Source organism: Gadus macrocephalus, chromosome 10, assembly GCF_031168955.1.
Source record: "Gadus macrocephalus chromosome 10, ASM3116895v1".
NCBI classification, from domain to species: domain Eukaryota; kingdom Metazoa; phylum Chordata; class Actinopteri; order Gadiformes; family Gadidae; genus Gadus; species Gadus macrocephalus.
The window spans coordinates 5,629,223-5,650,910 of NC_082391.1; the positions used below are offsets into that span (position 1 = coordinate 5,629,223).

Consider the following 21,688-nt stretch of genomic DNA (forward strand, 5'->3'; position numbering starts at 1 on the left):
CTTTTTAAAAGTCATTGGAGGATGCGGGCATCGATCCCGCTACTTCTCGCATGCTAAGCGAGCGCTCTACCATCTGAGCTAATCCCCCACATGACTCTGATACCATCCGCACCGTTACAATTTTTGAAGGAGGATCTTAGTGGAAGTTGGATTTGGAGTTGGAGTTGGAGTTGGAGTTGATCTATCATTTATGGGAGTCGTTTGTGCTGCTGTCATGTTGTTGGATTGAACATATTATTGTACTTTGAATTTTAGAAATAAACAAAACGTTATTTTTTCAGTTTTTCCTGAGGTTTGTCCCAATTTGTGCGGCTCTTTTAATGGCGGCTTGAGGCCTATTACGATAGGTTTTAACTAATAAGGACTTCCATGTTCCTGCCTAGTGTCAGTCAGAAATAAATAGGTATATTATACATCATTTTTACAATATACCAAAAATACTTCCTTCATATGACCATCGTATGACCTTCATATGTCCCATTTTAGTGCGGCTCTTTTAATGGGGGCTTGAGGCCTATTACGTTAGGTTTTTAACTAATAAGGACTTCCATTTTCCTGCCTAGTGTCAGTCAGAAATAAATAGGTATATTATGTATAATTTTTACTACATACCAAAATTATTCCTTCAGAAGAGCATCCTGTGGAGGATGCGGGCATCGATCCCGCTACTTCTCACATGCTAAGCGAGCCCTCTGCCATCTGATCTAATCCCCCTTTCTCACTGATGTAAAATATCCTATTTTGCTGACATATGATCTTTATAAAAGGCTCAATGGGATTGAGAAGGATAAAGGCAAGAAGAGACGCCCTGTCTGCATTACTGGACACATTACATTTAAATCTACAAATAGATGCTGGAGTATCTGGGACATGTTGTAACAAGCAGTTGACAGTGCAAACGAGACGCACATAAATGAGGTCGGTCAGTTACTCTGGCCTTTTAAAATTTATTGGAGGATGCGGGCAATCCGGGCATCGATCCCGCTACTTCTCGCATGCTAAGCAAGTGCTCTACCATCTGAGCCAATCCCCCACCAGACTCTGATACTATCCGCACCCTTAGAATTTTTTTAAGTAGGATCTTAGTGGAAGTTGGAGTTTGAGTTGGAGTTGATCTATCATTTATGGGAGTCGTTTGTGCTACTGTCATGTTGTTGGATTGAACATATTATTGTACTTTGAATTTTAGAAATAAACAAAAAGGTTTTTTTTCAGTTTTTCCTGAGGTTTGTCCCAATTTGTGCGGCTCTTTTAATGGGGGCTTGAGGCCTATTACGTTAGGTTTTAACTAATAAAAAATGCAATTTTCCTGCCTAGTGTCAGTCAGAAATAAATAGGTATATTATGTATCATTTTTACAATGTACCAAAAACACTTCCTTGATATGACCATCGTATGACCTTCATATGTCCCATTTTAGTGCGGCTCTTTTAATGGGGGCTTGAGGCCTATTACGTTAGGTTTTAACTAATAAGGACTTCCATTTTCCTGCCTAGTGTCAGTCAGGAATAAATAGGTATATTACGTATCATTTTTACAATATACCAAAATTATTCCTTCAGAAGACCATCCTGTGAAGGATGCGGGCATCGATCCCGCTACTTCTCACATGCTAAGCGAGCCCTCTGCCATCTGATCTAATCCCCCTTTCTCACTGATGTAAAATATCCTATTTTGCTGACATATGATCTTTATAAAAGGCTCAATGGGATTGAGAAGGATAAAGGCAAGAAGAGACGCCCTGTCTGCATTACTGGACACGGTACATTTAAATCTACAAATAGATGCTGGAGTATCTGGGACATGTTGTAACAAGCAGTTGACAGTGCAAACGAGACGCACATTAAAGAGGTCGGTCAGTTACTCTGGCTTTTTAAATGTCATTGGAGGATGCGGGCATCGATCCCGCTACTTCTCGCATGCTAAGCGAGCGCTCTACCATCTGAGCTAATCCCCCACTTGACTTTGATACCATCCACACTGTTACAATTTTTGAAGGAGGATCTTAGTGGAAGTTGGATTTGGAGTTGGAGTTGGAGTTGGAGTTGGAGTTGATCTATCATTTATGGGAGTCGTTTGTGCTGCTGTCATGTTGTTGGATTGAACATATTATTGTACTTTGAATTTTAGAAATAAACAAAACGTTTTTTTTTCAGTTTTTCCTGAGGTTTGTCCCAATTTGTGCAGCTCTTTTAATGGCGGCTTGAGGCCTATTACGATAGGTTTTAACTAATAAGGACTTCCATGTTCCTGCCTAGTGTCAGTCAGAAATAAATAGGTATATTATACATCATTTTTACAATATACCAAAAATACTTCCTTCATATGACCATCGTATGACCTTCATATGTCCCATTTTAGTGCGGCTCTTTTAATGGGGGCTTGAGGCCTATTACGTTAGGTTTTTAACTAATAAGGACTTCCATTTTCCTGCCTAGTGTCAGTCAGAAATAAATAGGTATATTATGTATAATTTTTACTACATACCAAAATTATTCCTTCAGAAGAGCATCCTGTGGAGGATGCGGGCATCGATCCCGCTACTTCTCACATGCTAAGCGAGCCCTCTGCCATCTGATCTAATCCCCCTTTCTCACTGATGTAAAATATCCTATTTTGCTGACATATGATCTTTATAAAAGGCTCAATGGGATTGAGAAGGATAAAGGCAAGAAGAGACGCCCTGTCTGCATTACTGGACACGGTACATTTAAATCTACAAATAGATGCTGGAGTATCTGGGACATGTTGTAACATGCAGTTGACAGTGCAAACGAGACGCACATTAATGAGGTCGGTCAGTTACTCTGGCTTTTTAAATGTCATTGGAGGATGCGGGCATCGATCCCGCTACTTCTCGCATGCTAAGCGAGCGCTCTACCATCTGAGCTAATCCCCCACTAGACTTTGATACCATCCACACTGTTACAATTTTTGAAGGAGGATCTTAGTGGAAGTTGGATTTGGAGTTGGAGTTGGAGTTGATCTATCATTTATGGGAGTCGTTTGTGCTGCTGTCATGTTGTTGGATTGAACATATTATTGTACTTTGAATTTTAGAAATAAACAAAACGTTTTTTTTTCAGTTTTTCCTGAGGTTTGTCCCAATTTGTGCAGCTCTTTTAATGGCGGCTTGAGGCCTATTACGATAGGTTTTAACTAATAAGGACTTCCATGTTCCTGCCTAGTGTCAGTCAGAAATAAATAGGTATATTATACATCATTTTTACAATATACCAAAAATACTTCCTTCATATGACCATCGTATGACCTTCATATGTCCCATTTTAGTGCGGCTCTTTTAATGGGGGCTTGAGGCCTATTACGTTAGGTTTTTAACTAATAAGGACTTCCATTTTCCTGCCTAGTGTCAGTCAGAAATAAATAGGTATATTATGTATAATTTTTACTACATACCAAAATTATTCCTTCAGAAGAGCATCCTGTGGAGGATGCGGGCATCGATCCCGCTACTTCTCACATGCTAAGCGAGCTCTCTGCCATCTGATCTAATCCCCCTTTCTCACTGATGTAAAATACCCTATTTTGCTGACATATGATCTTTATAAAAGGCTCAATGGGATTGAGAAGGATAAAGGCAAGAAGAGATGCACTGTCTGCATTACTGGACACATTACATTTAAATCTACAGATGCTGGAGTATCTGGGACATGTTGTAACAAGCAGTTGACAGTGCAAACGAGATGCACATTAAAGAGGTCGGTCAGTTACTCTGGCTTTTTAAAAGTCATTGGAGGATGCGGGCATCGATCCCGCTACTTCTCGCATGCTAAGCGAGCGCTCTACCATCTGAGCTAATCCCCCACATGACTCTGATATCATCCGCACCGTTACAATTTTTGAAGGAGGATCTTAGTGGAAGTTGGATTTGGAGTTGGAGTTGGAGTTGGAGTTGATCTATCATTTATGGGAGTCGTTTGTGCTGCTGTCATGTTGTTGGATTGAACATATTATTGTACTTTGAATTTTAGAAATAAACAAAACGTTATTTTTTCAGTTTTTCCTGAGGTTTGTCCCAATTTGTGCGGCTCTTTTAATGGCGGCTTGAGGCCTATTACGATAGGTTTTAACTAATAAGGACTTCCATGTTCGTGCCTAGTGTCAGTCAGAAATAAATAGGTATATTATATATAATTTTTACAATCTACCAGTTGACAGTGCAAACGAGACGCACATTAAAGAGGTCGGTCAGTTACTCTGGCTTTTTAAAAGTCATTGGAGGATGCGGGCATCGATCCCGCTACTTCTCGCATGCTAAGCGAGCGCTCTACCATCTGAGCTAATCCCCCACATGACTCAGATACCATCCGCACTGTTACAATTTTTGAAGGAGGATCTTAGTGGAAGTTGGATTTGGAGTTGGAGTTGGATTTGGAGTTGGATTTGGAGTTGGAGTTGGAGTTGATCTATCATTTATGGGAGTCGTTTGTGCTGCTGTCATGTTGTTGGATTGAACATATCATTGTACTTTGAATTTTAGAAATAAACCCAAAAAAAAATGTCAGCTTTTCCTGAGGTTTGTCCCAATTTGTGCGGCTCTTTTAATGGGGGCTTGAGGCCTATTACGATAGGTTTTAACTAATAAGGACTTCCATGTTCCTGCCTAGTGTCAGTCAGAAATAAATAGGTATATTATACATCATTTTTACAATATACCAAAAATACTTCCTTCTTATGACCATCGTATGACCTTCATAAGTCCCATTTTAGTGCGGCTCTATTCATGGGGGCTTGAGGCCTATTACGGTAGGTTTTTAACTAATAAGGACTTCCATCATGGATAATAGGTACATTATATATCATTTTTACAATAAACCAAATATACAGCCTTCAGATGACCATCCAGTGGAGGAAGTGGGCATCGATCCCGCTACTGCTCCCATGCTAAGCGAGCGCTCCACCATCTGAGCTAATCCCCCTCATGACTCCAATGCCATCCACACCGTTTCAATTCTTTTAAGGAGGATCTTAGTGTGAGTTGGAGAAGGAGTTGATCTATCATTTAAGGGAGTCGTTTGTGCTGCTGTCATGTTGTTGGATTGGACATAGGCTATTACTGTACTTTGAATTTTAGAAATAAACCAAAAAAAAAATAATAATAATCTGAGGTTTGTCCCAATTTGTGCGGCTCTTTTAATTGGGGCTTGAGGCCTATTATGTTAGGTTTTAACTAATAAGAACTTCCATGTTCCTGCCTAGTGTCAGTCAGAAATAAATAGGTATATTATATATCATTTTTACAATATACCAATATATTTCCTTCAGATGACCATTCTGTAATGGATGCAGGCATCGATCCCACTACTTCTCACATGCTAAGCGAGCCCTCTACCATCTGAGCTAATCAGCCTTACTTACTGATACAAAATATCCTATTTTCCTGACATTCGATCTTTATAAAAGGCTCAATGGGATTGAGAAGGATAAAGGCAAGAAGAGACGCCCAGTCTGCATTACTGGACACATTACATTTAAATCTGCAAATAGCTGCTGGAGTATCTGGGACATGTTGTAACAAGCAGTTGACAGTGCAAACGAGACACTCATTAATGAGGTCCGTCAGTTACTCTGGCTTTTTAAAATTCATTGGAGGATGCGGGCATCGATCCCGCTACTTCTCGCATGCTAAGCGAGCGCTCTACCATCTGAGCTAATCCCCCACCTGACTCTAATACCATCCGCACGTTATAATTTTTTTAAGAAGGATCTTAGTGGAAGTTGGAGTTGGAGTTTGAGTTGATCTATCATTTATGGGAGTCGTTTGTGCTACTGTCATGTTGTTGGATTGAACATATTACTGTACTTTGAATTTAAGAAATAAACAAAAAGTTTTTTTTTCAGTTTTTCCTGAGGTTTGTCCCAATTTTTGCGGTTCTTTTAATGGGGGCTTGAGGCCTATTACGTTAGGTTTTAACTAATAAGAAATTCCATGTTCCTGCCTAGTGTCAGTGAGAAATAAATAGGTATATTATATATCATTTTTACAATATACCAAAAATACTTCCTTCATATGACGATCGTATGACCTTCATATGTCCCATTTTAGTGCGGCTCTTATAATGGGGGCTTGAGGCCTATTACTTTATTTTTTTCTTTTTTTTTTTACATATGATCTTTATAAAAGGCTCAATGGGATTGAGAAGGATAAAGGCAAGAAGAGACGCCCTGTCTGCATTACTGGACACATTACATTTAAATCTACAAATAGATGCTGGAGTATCTGGGACATGTTGTAACAAAAAGTTGACAGTGCAAACGAGACGCACATTAAAGAGGTCGGTCAGTTACTCTGGCTGTTTAAAAGTCATTGGAGGATGCGGGCATCGATCCCGCTACTTCTCGCATGCTAAGCGAGCGCTCTACCATCTGAGCTAATCCCCCGATGGCGGAACCATAGTCAAGGGTCTACTAATTTCTCTATTCTCTTCGACCCTTAATGTGAGCGAACCTCTGACCGAGTTCCGGCGGAAGTACGGATCACGGCCTTGTCACAAAAGAAATGGCGAGCGGAGTCGGTAGTGAGTATAACTGATAATTGTAATATGTATATATATATATATATACATATCTATGAAGTGTGTGGTACTCGGCTGGACCATTTTTTATCTAAAAGACACTTGCCGTACCAACGACTATTATGAACCGCGGTCCCTGTTTAGTTGAGGCTGTTTTGATGCTCGGCGGATCAGAGCGCAGCGGTGTGTCTCAGTAAAACGTCCCCCCTCCAACGGGGCTAAAAGGGCTGATTATGCACCACAAATATGATCTAATAGCGATCAGCGAGATATTTCCTTACGATAATGTTACAATCTATATTATGTATACGTTTATTTACATGCATATGAAACGTTTTTTTTCTTTTTACAAATACAAATATTTGAACACAATAGGACATTCATATCGGTAAAAAATAAACATGCCTTCATTTAACACAAATCAAACCCATGGCCGATGCATTTGGACTTTGATAATTGAAGTTAGATAACGTGAGCATATTGTTGAATAGGGATTTAAACGACAGACCAATCGTTTCAAACCGAAATCCAAAGACTGCCTTCCCATTATAAACAAAGTGGGAATCCAATAACCAATCCCATAATGTACATTAATGTTGCTGTTCAGTAGCGTATCCTTTTAATGCATATGACCAGTACGAGCACAGCCATGAGCATGGCCATAAGTTATTTACATAAATGGTTTTAATACGATGCATTGACGGTACCTACAGAGAACCTGTCTGGTGGTCCCCTTTGTTTATAGTGGGATGGTACTCTTTGGATTCCGGGTTAAAACGATAGGGCCGAAGTTTGGAATCACTCTTCAACAATATGCTCACATTATGTTACTTAATTTTGGAAAGTCCTGGGCTTGGGTTGAATTAAGTCATGTTTATTTTTTTTACCGATATGAATTGCTTATTGTGTTTTTTTTATTTTAATATATACACATATACTGGTATATCTTATGACACTATTATAAGGAATTATCTTGCTTATCGCTATTAAATCATATTTGTGGACAACAAATCCGCCCATCTCTTCTGACCCAAATCTACTGAATGAAAAATGACGTGTAGACTTCATTGGAATATTTGCTCAGATTATATGTAATTTCAGTTTAACCACATGAATCATTTATTTGTATTTACTACCCTAACCAATCACAATGAACTTCCTCTACATAGAACACAAAATCCTGAACGTGGGTCCGACGGAGGCATGGTCCGTCAGGGAGAAGCTCTGCCTGGCCTCCTCCGTCATGAGGAGTGGCGACCAGAACTGGTGAGTCCTCACAGCCGTAGTCCTCTCAGTGAGCTACCTCCAGCATAACGGCTCCTGATGTGTGTGATCAGATCCCCAGTGGTGTATGTTGGTTCTAAGCAATTGGCTCGGTCTTCCAGGGTGTCGGTGAGCAGAGCCATCAAGCCTTTCTCAGAGACCGGACGGCCTCCCGACTGGTTTTCCCAGAAGGTAACTGACCAATGAGATACCTCCTCATGGTCAGGGTGTTCACATCGCCTCCAATCAACAAATGGGCCGTATTTGGTTTATTTGATTATAAATTACACATGTGATGAAAAAATTAACAAACCTAAGCAACCAATTGAAGCTAGGATTGGACCTAATCTAAATACATTTTTAAAAAGCGATAGAAATCCCAAAGAAATGGACAAAACAACACTGTTTCCAATGGCAGAGAGCGTTAGCAGAATATAAATCTTATTATATTATATTTCTCATTTTACACCGTATCATTTACAACATATCATATCAACAGTCAATAGCCGGACAAGAAATACGTTTGCTTCACAAACCCTCGTCTGATCTGTTTCACAGCACTGTGCCTCTCAATACTCTGAGCTGCTGGAAGCCACAGAAGCCCCCAAGTGAGTGCAACACACACACACACACACACACACACACACACACACACACACACACACACACACACACACACACACACACACACACACACACACACACACACACACACACACACACACACACACACACACACACACACACACACACCACAGAACTGTGATAATCCCCTGTGTTCATAGTGAAGTCGTAGGAACTGGCAGTCACCAGGGCTTTAACGTTGTTGTGTGTGTGGCAGGCGTAAGCGCGGCGAGAAGGGCGAGGTGGTGGAAACCATCGAGGATGTGATTGTACGCAGACTGACGGCCGAGAGGATAGAAGAGCTGAAGAAACTACTGCGAGACACACAGGAACAGTATAGGTGCGCGGGCACCCACACACGCACGCACGCACGCGCGCGCACACACACATTGTATGATACCTTTGCTGAGTCATTATCAACATGCTGTGGGACACTGTGAACCATGGAGCCTCACACACTCTGGCTCTGCGTCTAACCGGAGCTTCCTCCGCTGTGCTGACAGGAAGTTGAAAAAGGACGTGGACCTGATCCAGACGGGCCACATGGACGTCCAGCTGAAGGAGCTGTGGACCGACATGACGCTGTGAGCTCCCCTCTCCACCCTCTCCCCTCCGTCTTCCGTCTCCCCCCCCCTCTCCCACTGGTTTGCTGACTGGTTCTCGTAGTCGCGGTGTCACTGTCCCAGGAGGGCTCTACGTTTTGCTTAGAGGGTGCAAGCTTTAGAAATGGCTGCATCTGTTTCTCACCTACTTCACGGTTTAACAACAGCCAAACACACTTTAACATAACTTATTCACCTGCTGTGTGATCCTAGCAGACTGTTCCCTATATGCTAGATCACCAATCCCACTGTTTACCCTTACAGAGTGTGAATCGCTTATCCAATGCTAGATGTTTCCATGCGCCTCACGGGAACAGGAGCAATACTCTGCAGTACTTCTTGCTCAATGTGCGTATGTGTTTTAATGATTTACAGAAAGAAGAAACAAGACGAAGACGAGGCCGAGCAGAAGAGAAAAGCCACTGAGAATGCTTTTCAGGGTGCGTTTGGCGGGTTTACAAAAATGAGATCAGTTTTTAATTGATTTAATGCGTAGATCCCATTATTTCTAGGGTTAACCTAGCGATTGTTGGTGCTTTGCACTTGGTTCTATGAACATCCTTTCTGTACCGACAGTGATAAATTGGTGTTTCTCTTTCTTCTGACAAATGTACTTGCTTTGGATTAAAGCGTCCGCTCAATGCCCTAAATGTAAAATGTAAATTTCATTCATATAATTATTGTGTGAAGGATGCTGAAACCATTTGAAGGCTCTGTGTGGGTGTCCTATCTCTAACCCTCTCTCCCTCTCTCCCTCACCTCCTCTAGCTCGCCAGGCCATGAAGAACACCCCTAAACGGGTGCCCAGCGTTACGGTGCGCTCTCCGCTGGGTGCCAGCCCCCCCGGCCTGGAGCCGCCGGCAGAACCCGCCGCCCCCGCGCCCCCCACGGACCCCAGCCCAACCCCAACCTCCACCCCCACCTCCGTCGGCCCCTCCTCCGAGGACACGGGCAGCCACCACACTGTAAGCCTGTTAGCGCACCACCACCCCCCCGCTTCAGACCTGAGCCCCCCGCTTCAGACCTGAGCCCCCCGCTTCAGACACGTATAAAGATCACACCGTAGGGATGGGAATAGGACTCTGGGATCGATAGGGATTCATGTATTAATCCATAGGAATCCATTGGTATCATGATCTATAAAGTTGCCGTTTAGTCTAGGAAGTGTACAATAGCTAACACTAAAACAAGCGACAAAATAGTTGTTGCAGAGTCATGATCCATTTATTGTCTAATACGAAATGGTGGAGTTTGAACTTGTTTGGTACGTGGTGAAGCTCTGAAGCTCCTATATAAAGGCAGATGTTTCTCCATGAGAATTTAAATGGGCAGTTACAAGGTGACTGCCCATTTTGGCCCATTTTGGCCCAGTTGGATCACAGCGTGGGCCCTTTGTCATATGAATGCAGAATGGCTTTTGTTCAGTGATGGTAGTTGAACGTGCAGCTCACTGGGGCTCTCTGCCTCCCAGTCCCAGGGAGTCGGAGTGTTCCTGCCCGTCTCAGAGCCCCCGGGGGTCGGGCCTAAAGACGGAAGCCTGGGCCCTCTGGTAGATGACTCCCCACAGAAGAGGTGCCTCACCCAGAAGGCCACGCCGCCACCCTCCCCCCTGCTCTCTGAGCTGCTCAAGAAGGGCAACCTCATCTCCGCCAGCCCCCGCCTGGTGAGTCCCCAGCCGTCATGAGAAAGAGTTTTTATTGTTTTTATTTGATGTTTATAAAGTCATGGATGGTGATTGATTAGGGGTGTGACGATACACTCAGCTCAAGAGACGAGACGAGACACGATATTCGGTTCACGAGATCGAGACGAGACGAGATTTTAAGAAAACTACAATGACAAAATATATGACTGGACCAACAGACTTTTATTTAACCGAGTTGCACATGCATTTTGAAATGTTTTATTATAACTCTTAACATTCATGAAATTGAAACTAAAACTAAAATTTATAAAAGTTGAAGTAATATAAATTAAATTAAATAATTCTCTTTTTTTTCAAGTGCAAACAATATTATGTGCAAAACCAAATCAAAGTTCTACTCCATCAATACAGAGTGCAAATAGTGCAAACAGATTCTGACCAAGTATGTCACTGACAACTAGGTATTGTCCGTGTCTTATCAGTCACTCTACTGCCATTCATAATTTCCGCCGGGTACCCAAAATGCTGCCAAACAAATCATTTAAAAGTGGCGGGGGCATCTTCGACGGTAATACGGGTATTTTCCGAGTCATTCTGGCTGCCTATGGCTGCTTCCCCTGCTTCCCCTCCTTCTCCTCCTCTTCTTCTTTTCCTTCTCCTACGTAAGGTTCTGGCAGGCTAGACGTATCAAAGCCGCATTACTGCCCCTACAGGCCACAAATAGAAGTTTGGATAGCTCAGAAATCTCACGAGACAGATTTTTAACGCGACGGGTAATATCGTCGAGTTTAATCTCGCGAGATCTCGTCACACCCCTATGATTGATTGAATGAGATTCAGTGTAAAATGTGTGACTTTATGCGTCCACATTCACCGTACATTAGGTGGTGGTGGGTGAGTGTTATTTAATAACAGGTCCAAGGTCGTCCGCTCACCTGGTCGGTGTATGTGTTCATGTCTCAGGTAGCGGAGGGCGACCTGACAGCCAGCCTGTCCAATGGAGTGCAGACAGCCACGGCGACTGTTCCCATGCCAACCAGCCTGCATGACATCACCGCCGGTATGTTGACCTCTGGACACACACACTGAAGCTTTGGTAGCTGTTTTACCACTATGCCACAGTTAAATAATTGTAAAAGAAGCCATTTTGCTATGACGTATACATTTTGGGAATTCAGTAGACTTTTTTGGCCAAACCAATTTACAACCATTCATACACACATTCACACACTTGACGGCGGAGTCGGCCACCCAGCTCCTCAGGAGCATTTAGGGTGAGGCGTCTTGCTCAGGGACACCTCGACACACTCGGACACCTCAAACTAGCAACCTTCTGGTTATAAGTCAACTTTCTCGACCTCCTGAGCTGCTGACGTCCTTTGTCAACCTATGGCAGAAAACAATAGCACACCAGTACACACCCACACGCGTGGGCTGAAGAGCATGACCGTTGCAGTTGCTCAGCCAAACCTTCTCTGGCGGAATGACAAACGCTCGCTGATAGAACAGGCGCCACTAGCTCTTTGAATGCAAGGCAGGAATAATGACACCCATGTCGTCACATTCACAATAACGCTTTGACAAGAGCTTTCATCAGCGGGCCAGAGCTTGGCGGATAGACTCATCTTCTGATGCCTACTGCATGTTTGAGCTCGTATCATCATCTAAATTTTTTTTATTGTTTGCCGGCGAAAGTTACACGGCTGTACAAGGCGGTGTGTGATATGAAATATAAATCCCTGTGTGGTTATATTATTGGCTGTATGCCAGCCAACATTCAAGGGCTTGTGGAGAAACCAAACTTCAGTGGCTCGTCACTTCACGTCAGATTGAAGTCAACAGATTGTCTGTTCAACGTATGGGGGATTTATTTCATGAGAATTATTCATTAATAGATTGAGTAGGTATTTGAGATCTCATTTAATTCACACTCACTCACTCACTTACAACAAAATAAAGACCAACATATAGTTAACCTAAAGTTCTATTCTTATTACAGTGTCTCACTAAACGTGTGTGTGATTCCTCCAGAGGGGGAGGCGGAGGCCGGGGTGAAGGCGGAGCTGGGGGCAGAGCCGGGCCTGGTGGAGGAGGACCTGGTGGCCGTGTCCTACATGGGGGACGAGCTGGACCTGGAGACGGTGGGGGACATCATCGCCATCATCGAGGAGAAGGTAGGCCCACCCGGTGGAGCGTCTCTTCAGCCAGCTTTGATCCAGTGGAGGGCTGAATAGTCTCCCTGATCAGACCTTAGATTAATGTCTATACTGTGGGTCAACGGGCCCTTTCACTTTCTTTCTCCAATCCTGTGGCTGGACGTATTTGTCAACCCGTGATTTTAGACAAACTGGGCCGGCACTAGTGAACTGTAATAAAATCCATGCAACGTATATAATGGCCAGTGTATACATACTTCTTAATTTAATATATATATATATATATATATATATATATTAGTGCTGTCAAGCGATTAAAATATTTAATCGCGATTATCTGCATTAATGTCATAGCTAACTCGTGATGAATCGCACATTTTTTTCTATTCATAATATCTCTTGATTTCTTGCTGCTAGCCGTTTAGTGAGATCAGAGATTGTGAAGTAGGACAATAATAAAATAGATTTGGTAAGATGGATATAAGAAGAGAGCCCGCAGTGAATTCAACACACACACACACACACACACACACACACACACACACACACACACACACACACATTTTAAGCAGACAGCCAGATGGCGCTGTTGCTGTGCTTTTCCACTCCATCTCTAATGTTCAGGTTGGGGACAATAAACCCATCACCTGAACAAGGGGCGTGTCCAGAGTGGTACCAAATAAAGTCTGCACACACACATGGTGGCGGAGTGGTAATCGGGAGAGTCGGGAGAATTCCCGGTGGGCCCTTAATGTTTCGACGCTGATTACTGCCGGATACCAATATTGCGTTTATAAAAGTTCCTTGCAGCGCCGTCCGGCAGCCTGAGCTGTGCGCCCGCATCCTCACTCAACAGCCGCAACACTCACTAACTGTCAACGTCGCAACCAAGTCGATTTTGTCTAGAGGGGAATAACTGAGAGGCCCCTCCCGCAGTGGTACAGCCCAGGGACAGTAACATTGTTACAACGTAAAAATTAACGCCATTAAAATTGTTTTGCGTTAACGCCATTAATAACGCGTTAAACTGACAGCACTTATGTATATATATATATATAAACAGTATTAAATCCCCATCTGAAAGCTTCATCCGCTGACACAAAACAGTTTTCAAGAGTAAAAATAACAAGGCAATATATAATGGTATCATAATAATAACTCTCTCTCTCTCTCTCTCTCTCTCTCTCTCTCTCTCTCTCTCTCTCTCTCTCTCTCTCTCTCTCTCTCTCTCTCTCTCTCTCTCTCTCTCTCTCTCTCTCTCTCTCTCCCCTCCCCTCCCTCCCTCCAGGTGGATGACTCTGTGGAGGCGTTGGACGCGGCGGCGGTGGAGGAGGCGCTCTCCCTCTGCGAGGAGGCCGACTCCGGGTCCCACCCGCTACCGGGCCCCTGGGAGACCCAGACCCAGGACTCTGAGCCCGGGAGCCCCGTCCTGGGCCCCCTCCAGGAGCCCCCGGGGCCGGCCGTGGCCCCGGCCGTCTCCCCGGGCCCCGCCCGCGCCGAGACCCCCGTTCCGCCGGAGCCGGCGGGGGACCAGCAGCTCCCGGCCGGCAGGGAGGGGCCGGAGGCGGCGGGGAACGATGAGGTCACTTCCTCCATGGCCTCTGACGACTGCACCATGGGGGGCGAGGCGGGGGACGGGGAGGGGCCGGGGGGGGAGAAGGAGGAGCCCGAGGTGGTGGTGAAGAGCGAGGGGGAGGAGTGGAGCCAGCAGGAGGTCAACCCGCCCTGTCTGGGTAAGAGCGCACACACTCGCACACACACACACACACACACACACACGCTGCCAGTGGTTTCATTGTCAGACTCAAGAGCCCCCCCCTCAGCACTCCTACTTCTCTTATCCTGGCTGTTTCTGTGGTAAGGTGGGAATGGGTTAACCCAGCGGTTGTTAGTGCTTGGTACTGGGTTCTATCAACATCCGTACTGTACCGACATAGATACATATTTGTTCACCTTCTGACAAATGGACTTATGTAAAATGCTTTGGATAATAGCGTCCGCTAAATGTCCTAAACGTAAATGATTCCGTGACCATGCTACTTCTGTGTCCCATAGACTCTGAGGACAGCTCTGTGTCGGGGAAAGAGTCAAAGGTAAAGCGCACACCTTTTCACCTTGACACCACCTCGTTCGGTTTTAGCCTGCTGGTTCACGACGTGCACAATGGATTCCTGCATAATGAACCGGAGTAACGACGATGACCTGTCGGCAGGAGGTGAAGGAGGAGGACCCGGGCAGCGAGGCGGAAGAGAGCATGGAGCTGAAGGAGGAGTGTGGCGAGGGGGAGGGGCCCTACCTGTCGGAGGTGGAGCGGGCGGCCAGCGAGAGCGAGGACGGCTACGGCCCCTCCTCCCAGCGCTACACCACGGCCGACTCGCTGGCCAGCAGTCCCGCCTCGTCCTCTCAGTTGTGAGTGGCCGGCCCCGTGCCGTGGCGCCCGGGAGCTGTGTATGCAAAACTAGAGTGTGAGGCGATGGACAGCGCCGATAATCTACCGCCAAACAGTGAGGCCGTCAACCACCACTGAGGTGGCAGTCGGTGCTGTCGTGGTTTGACCTCCTGCACTTTGGCCGGTTGAGGTTTAGATCTCTTTATGCCTCGTTTCCACTGAGCGGTGCGATTCGGTTCGGTGCGGCTCAGTTCGCTTATATTGACGTTCGCTTATATTAATTTGAAGAATAACAATTATTAAAAGCAAAATAAATAACATACATCTCCCACTCTTCTGCGTTCCTCAGTTTAAGATAAAACCATTAATTCGAATTATGATTAAAAATCAATTAATCGCCCAGCCCTACCTCCGAGCTGCACCGTAGAGCACCGATACGTACCGCACCGCTAGGTGGAAACGAAGAACTAGATCTCACATGAAAGAGCTCTCCTTGTCGTTCCAAGCATGCATTGAAAGCCAAGCCACCATTTCACTCCGACCTGTCCTAAAACATAGAAGCCCCGTGTAGAACGTGTCCTCACGGCCGCCCCCCTCTCTGTCGGTGCAGCTCTACGTGCGGGGAGGACCAGGAGGCCGTCCAGGCCCAGAAGATCTGGAAGAAGGCCATCATGTTGGTGTGGAGGGCGGCGGCCAATCACAGGTGGGCTCACAACACGCACTCACTCACCAACATACACAAACACACTCACTCACTCACTCACTCACTCACTCACTCACTCACTCACTCACTCACTCACTCACTCACTCACTCACTCACTCACTCACTCACTCACCAACATACACAAACACACTCACTCACTCACTCACTCACTCACTCACTCACTCACTCACCAATATACACAAACTCACTCACTCACTCACCAATAAACACAAACACACTCACAACACGCACTCACTCACCAACATACACAAACACACTCACTCACTCACCAATATACACAAACACACTCACTCACTCACTCACTCACCAACATACACAAACACACTCACTCACTCACTCACTCACTCACCAATATACACAATCACACTCACTCACTCACTCACTCACTCACTCACTCACTCACTCACTCACTCACTCACTCACTCACTCACTCACTCACTCACTCACTCACTCACTCACTCACTCACTCACCCATCTACTCACTCACTCTCTCACACACATACACAAGCTCCATATAAATGTGGCCAGCCGGCTGGTGTGTGGCTGCTGTCCTAAAGTGAAAGTCTTGTCCCTGATGGGTGAGTGTGTGTCTCTCAGGTACGCCAGCGTGTTCCTGCAACCCGTGTCAGATGACATCGCCCCGGGGTATCATAGCATAGTGCACAGGTGAGTGCACACACACACACACACACACACACACACACACACACACACACACACACACACACACACACACACACACACACACACACACACACACACACACACACACACACACACACACACACACACACAGTGGTTGGGGTCTGACCCGTGCTCCTCCCCCAGGCCCATGGACCTGTCGGCCATCAAGAAGAACATCGAGGCGGGGGTGATCCGCACCACGGCTGAGTTCCAGCGCGACATCATGCTGATGTTCCAGAACGCCGTCATGTACAACTCGTCGGACCACGACGTGTACCACATGGCGCTGGAGATGCAGCGCGACGTGCTGGAGCACGTGCAGCAGTTCCTCGCCACGCAGCTCATCATGCAGACCTCGGAGAGCGCCATCTCCACCAAGAGCCTGCGGGGCCGCGAGGGCGGCCGCAAGCCCGGGGAGCCCGCCGAGAAGGTGAGCCCTGGGGCCGGCTGGGTGGGGGGCGGGACACGGTGGGGGAGGGAGGAACTGGGTGTGGACGGGTACAGTGTGGTGCGGGAGGAAGTGGGCGGGTACGTGTTTGGGGCGGGAGGAAGTGGGCGGGTACAGTGTGGGGACGGGAGGAAGTGGGCAGGTACAGTGTGGGGCGGGAGGAAGTGGGCGGGTACGTGTTTGGGGCGGGAGGAAGTGGACGGGTACAGTGTTGTGGGGGAGGAAGTGGGCAGGTATGTGTTTGGGGCGGGAGGAAGTGGGCGGGTACAGTGTGGGGCGGGAGGAAGTGGGCGGGTACAGTGTGGGGGTAGGAGGAAGTGGGCGGGTACAGTGTGGGGACAGGAGGAAGTGGGCAGGTACAGTGTGGGGCGGGAGGAAGTGGGCGGGTACAGTGTGAGGCGGGAGGAAGTGGGCGGGTACAGTCTGGGGGCAGGAGGAAGTGGATCTTGTGTGAGAGGGAGTGGGTCATGTACAGTGTTGGGCGGGAGGAAGGGGGTCGCGTGTGGGAGGAAGTGGATCTTGTGTGCATGTGCAGTCATGCAGTGATGTTAATTTTGAGACTCGGTGCCATTGGTCAAAAATGGAAAGTCCTCCAGCTGTCACTGAGTCTATTTTGTTCTCGTTATGCAGCGTTCTATCAAAAGCAACACTGAATTGTATGTCCTCCCCAACTTAGCGTACTGTACGTAGCAGCAGCACACGGGCACAGACAAATGGACGTATGGTATGATCGCGTCACACTTGGCACCATGGTGTGATTCACCCGACAGTTTGAATCGGTGTGGGACTCCTCATCCGTACCGCTTGTTCACCAGGAATCAAGAGCCACTGTTGATTTCAATGATTCTTTTCTTGATTTGAAAAAGCTTCAGTCACTTGCCTCTCTGAAATCCTTTTTTACCATCTGATTCAAATATTATATCTGTCTGTTGTGCAGTGATAAAACATAGTTATTTAAGTTGATTGGTAATTGATTTATGGTAATATAAGGGTGTGTAGTGGTGAGTTAATGCTGTTGGCTGTATCCTACCATGGAGCGCAGGTCATGTACACAGACACAGACTGAGCTGTACAGAGAACATTTTGATTACATTGGCGTGTGGGTTAAAATAATCAGCAAAGTTTCTATTGTTACCAAGACGATCCTGGAGTCTTGTTCTCTCGACCAATCAGTGTGCATCCTCCCTCTTGCCGTCAGCACCGTCATGCAGCTTACTTCCTGTCCGCTCTTCTAGGGCTGGGCGATATTGCAAAAAATATTATCACGATAATTTTTTCGATATCGATATTAATCACGATATATAATATTAAAAAAATTGTGTGTGTGTGTGTGTGTGTGTGTGTGTGTGTAACGGAAGCTCAAACATGCACCAGGGAATGGGCGTGTACTTAGGCATTAACCGCAAAACTGCGATCTGACTATTTTGTTTATTTCTGCCGCATGGGCTGTCAGGTAAATCCATATCAGAATTTTTTTAATTTTTATTTATTTTTTATATCGAGCTAATGCTTATCGTCGTAATCGACGTGAGATTTATCGCGATTAATAATCGTGATCGAGTTATCGCCCAGCCCTACGCTCTTCCTCTTCCTCCTCGCTCAGACCGCAGTCATGACCCGAGCTGATCTGCTTTCCTCTCCATCCCTCCTGTTCTTTATTTTCTTTGCTTCTTTTTTGTGTGTCCTCTCCCGTTCTTCCTCGAGATCTGTGTACCTAAAGGGGCACTGTGTCCAGATCTACACTCTAGAACTAGGCCACACACGTTCAAAGAGGTGTTGAATGTACCACTCCCTGAGGTGCACTCTAGCTTGGTCAGACTGAAGAGTTGGCCTGCAGTGCAAGCTATGAAAATATATTGAAACCCACATCTGTGTTGTCACCTTGTAACCAGCACCACACTTATGGCGCATTTCCACCGGAGGGTGCGGGTCGGTTCGGTCTGCAAAGGTGCGACACGGGTCGCTTTTCCACCGCCAAAAGTGGCCGTGATCCGGACTGAGCCGTATCGAACCGTACTCGTTTCGCAGTACTCCTCCTTTGGGGTATGAGAGGCCTGAAAGTGTGCCGGCAAGTCCGAGCTACACACGCTGTCCGTTTATTGGTCGACAGAATCGCACTTCTGTGCGACAGGGGGATAATAACAAACAAAGTACCCGCAATGTATTTCTGGACAACGGCGAAAGCTTAGTTTATTGAAGAAAATGACGCGCAAAACGTTTGCCGTCCTTCTTGGACGTCCTACATTGTTGCTCTTTGTTCATTGTGCGCGTTCTTCTTTTTCCTTGAATTTATTAGCAGGCTACACTGTCGGGATGCTATGAGATCACGAAGCTTACATAGCTGCCGCGGCTATCGCCATCCGGCTTAAACCCCCGCCCTACCATAAGGGTAGTGTCGGCTGTGGAAACGCGAGCCGTAACTGAGCTGGGCTATACCGCACCCTCACTACTGGGCTGAGGGTCCGAAAGCGTACCCGCCAGTGGAAAGAGGGCACTAGAGTCTTACGCAGTGCTCAGTTTCTGCTGTTTGTGTGTGTGTGTGTGTGTGTGTGTGTGTGTGAGTGACCTCTGGGCAGCACCGCCTCTTGTCTTCCTTCTCTTACTGTCTCTCTCTTAACGTTTGTCCTCCTGCAGGACAGTGTCCCAATGGCCTCACCTGCTTTCCTTCTCTCTCTCTTTGTAAGTATTCAGGTCCCCTTCTATCTTGACCCTCACCTGGCGCAGGCCACGCCAATCCCCCCCATCTCACCAATCTTACCCCACTCACCCACCAACTCCCAAAACAGGATCTGCTAAGACAGACACACAGACAGACACAACCACACACCTTCACCTACCGACACCTACACCTACACACACACCTACACACACACACACACACACACACACACACACACACACACACACACACACACACACACACACACACACACACACACACACACACACACACACACACACACACACACACACACACACACACACACACACACCTACACACACACACACACACACACACACACACACACACACACACCTACACACACACACACGCGCAGATAGAAGATCCAACATCCAAGAAGGGAAGTTAAAGGCTGCCTTGTTAAGTGCACACACATGCAGTCGTGCCCGACGGCATTACACGTTACCTGCATCCCTCCACCAGGCCTCCGTCCCGCCCTGCACGGCCAGGCCAGGTGTTTCCTCCACAAGGCCGCTCTCCATTACCCCCCCTCCCCCCTCCCTCTCATCACCCGACGACAGCCGACTCTAGGTTAACCACCAACAGCTGCTCTCTTTTTGGTTTTGGTTTTCATTTCGTTGTTGTGCGAGCGTTCGCTCTTTCGCTGCATGTTCATTTTCCTTTCCGCGCTCTTCATTCTTTTTGTTACTTTGTTTCTGTGTTCTTTGTGTTTCGACTCCTTTGAGTTCTGGGTCATCGTGTGTTTCTGTTCATCCTTCATGGAGGGAGAAGGTCGGGCTGCTCGCTGGGCCATGTTGGTTTGTCACACGCACACGCTCATCGTTTTTTGTTTTGAACGTGGTGTTTGGGGTGGGAGGGCCGCCTTCATTCCACCCAGCTGACCTTTGCCCCTTCCTACTTCAATTTGACCCATCAGACCCTCTTCTCTCTCTCTCGCTCTCTCTCTCTCTCTCTCTCGCTCTCTCTCTCTCTCTGTTCCTCCTTCAGGACGGGGGCACCAGGGGCCGCCGCAGCGCCATGGAGGCTGACCTCAAGATGAAGAAGTAGAGAAGAATCACCAGACCTCGGAGCGAGACGGCTGAGAGACCTCCAGAGAGAGAGAGAGAGAGAGAGAGAGAGAGAGAGAGGGACACCCTGTCATGCCAAAATGTAGAGTGCAGATGATATCATAGTTCTGGGTTAGGTGTCCCCCTTTAACAGGCTACTCTCTCACACATGCCTCCATGTGTGTGTGGGTAGGTGTGTGTGGATGTTAATGTGTGGGCAGAAGCGTACATCATTTAAAGGCTCCAGTGTGTCCTTGTGTTCGCTCTCCAGATCAGGGCTTGGCTGAACCCTGATCGGGTGTGCTCCTTTTCCCCAGTAACCGGTCTTAAGGGATCCATGTTATCTAGTCTTTGGGATGCGCCGGTAGCTACGCCGGACTTCAGTGCTGTCGAGAACGCCTCTTAATACTGAACGCCTGCACACTTTAATGACGTTGCAGTGAATCCCGTCGGACCGTTAAGCAATAGATTGTTTCCCCCCCCCTCCCCTTTAAATTATTTGTGTTGAACCACGCCATGTTTGTGACTTTATTAAGTCTTCCGAAGGTTAAAACATTTCCCCCCCCCCCCCCCCCCAAGAGTTACCGGGCCAAGAAAGCAGAATTGGTGACTTTGACAAACATCCAAGTGAGCAGCCCAAGTTCAGTCTCCTGTGATATAGCGGTAGAAATCTGGAAGTCGGTGTATACTGTGTCATGTGCGTGCGTTAGGTTAGAGTACTTGGTTGTGCCGCGGCGATGGACTTTGTTTGGGGCCAGTGGGTGTTCATGTATCCTGTGTTCAGTTGTACATTTGTTTATTAAAAAATATTATTTGATCTTTGTCCCCTGTGGTGTCAGTATGTCTGGGTGAGTTTGCTTGGTCAAC

General features: G+C 46.5%; 1 protein-coding gene and 7 non-coding genes across 11 annotated transcripts; 1 reads left to right on the plus strand and 7 right to left on the minus strand.

Moving 5' to 3' along the window:
- Positions 1–15: 15 nt before the first annotated feature.
- Positions 16–88, minus strand: trnaa-agc (transfer RNA alanine (anticodon AGC)). The gene has a single exon. It is a non-coding gene; the product is annotated as a tRNA-Ala (tRNA).
- A 1,796-nt stretch (positions 89–1,884) lies between these two features.
- On the minus strand, positions 1,885–1,957 carry trnaa-agc (transfer RNA alanine (anticodon AGC)). The gene has a single exon. It is a non-coding gene; the product is annotated as a tRNA-Ala (tRNA).
- An 869-nt stretch (positions 1,958–2,826) lies between these two features.
- Positions 2,827–2,899, minus strand: trnaa-agc (transfer RNA alanine (anticodon AGC)). Its single transcript has one exon. It is a non-coding gene; the product is annotated as a tRNA-Ala (tRNA).
- An 853-nt stretch (positions 2,900–3,752) lies between these two features.
- trnaa-agc (transfer RNA alanine (anticodon AGC)) lies at positions 3,753–3,825 on the minus strand. The gene has a single exon. It is a non-coding gene; the product is annotated as a tRNA-Ala (tRNA).
- Positions 3,826–4,237: 412 nt separating this feature from the next.
- Positions 4,238–4,310, minus strand: trnaa-agc (transfer RNA alanine (anticodon AGC)). Its single transcript has one exon. It is a non-coding gene; the product is annotated as a tRNA-Ala (tRNA).
- Positions 4,311–5,608: 1,298 nt separating this feature from the next.
- trnaa-agc (transfer RNA alanine (anticodon AGC)) lies at positions 5,609–5,681 on the minus strand. Its single transcript has one exon. It is a non-coding gene; the product is annotated as a tRNA-Ala (tRNA).
- Positions 5,682–6,329: 648 nt separating this feature from the next.
- trnaa-agc (transfer RNA alanine (anticodon AGC)) lies at positions 6,330–6,402 on the minus strand. Its single transcript has one exon. It is a non-coding gene; the product is annotated as a tRNA-Ala (tRNA).
- Positions 6,403–6,436: 34 nt separating this feature from the next.
- brd8b (bromodomain containing 8b) lies at positions 6,437–21,638 on the plus strand. 4 transcript variants are annotated; one of them, XM_060062221.1, is made up of 19 exons: positions 6,437–6,539; positions 7,706–7,802; positions 7,922–7,991; positions 8,358–8,407; positions 8,641–8,763; positions 8,927–9,007; positions 9,401–9,465; positions 9,794–9,990; positions 10,497–10,688; positions 11,634–11,730; positions 12,702–12,844; positions 14,115–14,559; positions 14,882–14,919; positions 15,039–15,235; positions 15,826–15,918; positions 16,537–16,605; positions 16,768–17,053; positions 17,748–17,795; positions 20,763–21,638. In XM_060062221.1, the coding sequence occupies exons 1-19, from the start codon at positions 6,521–6,523 to the stop codon at positions 20,820–20,822; spliced, it is 2,370 nt and encodes a 789-aa protein (XP_059918204.1). In that variant the 5' UTR covers positions 6,437–6,520; the 3' UTR covers positions 20,823–21,638. The 4 variants fall into 4 exon arrangements, with proteins under 4 accessions (XP_059918204.1, XP_059918205.1, XP_059918206.1 ...); XM_060062222.1 differs by lacking the exon at positions 17,748–17,795 and adding an exon at positions 19,706–19,750; XM_060062223.1 differs by lacking the exon at positions 17,748–17,795.
- Positions 21,639–21,688: the final 50 nt, after the last annotated feature.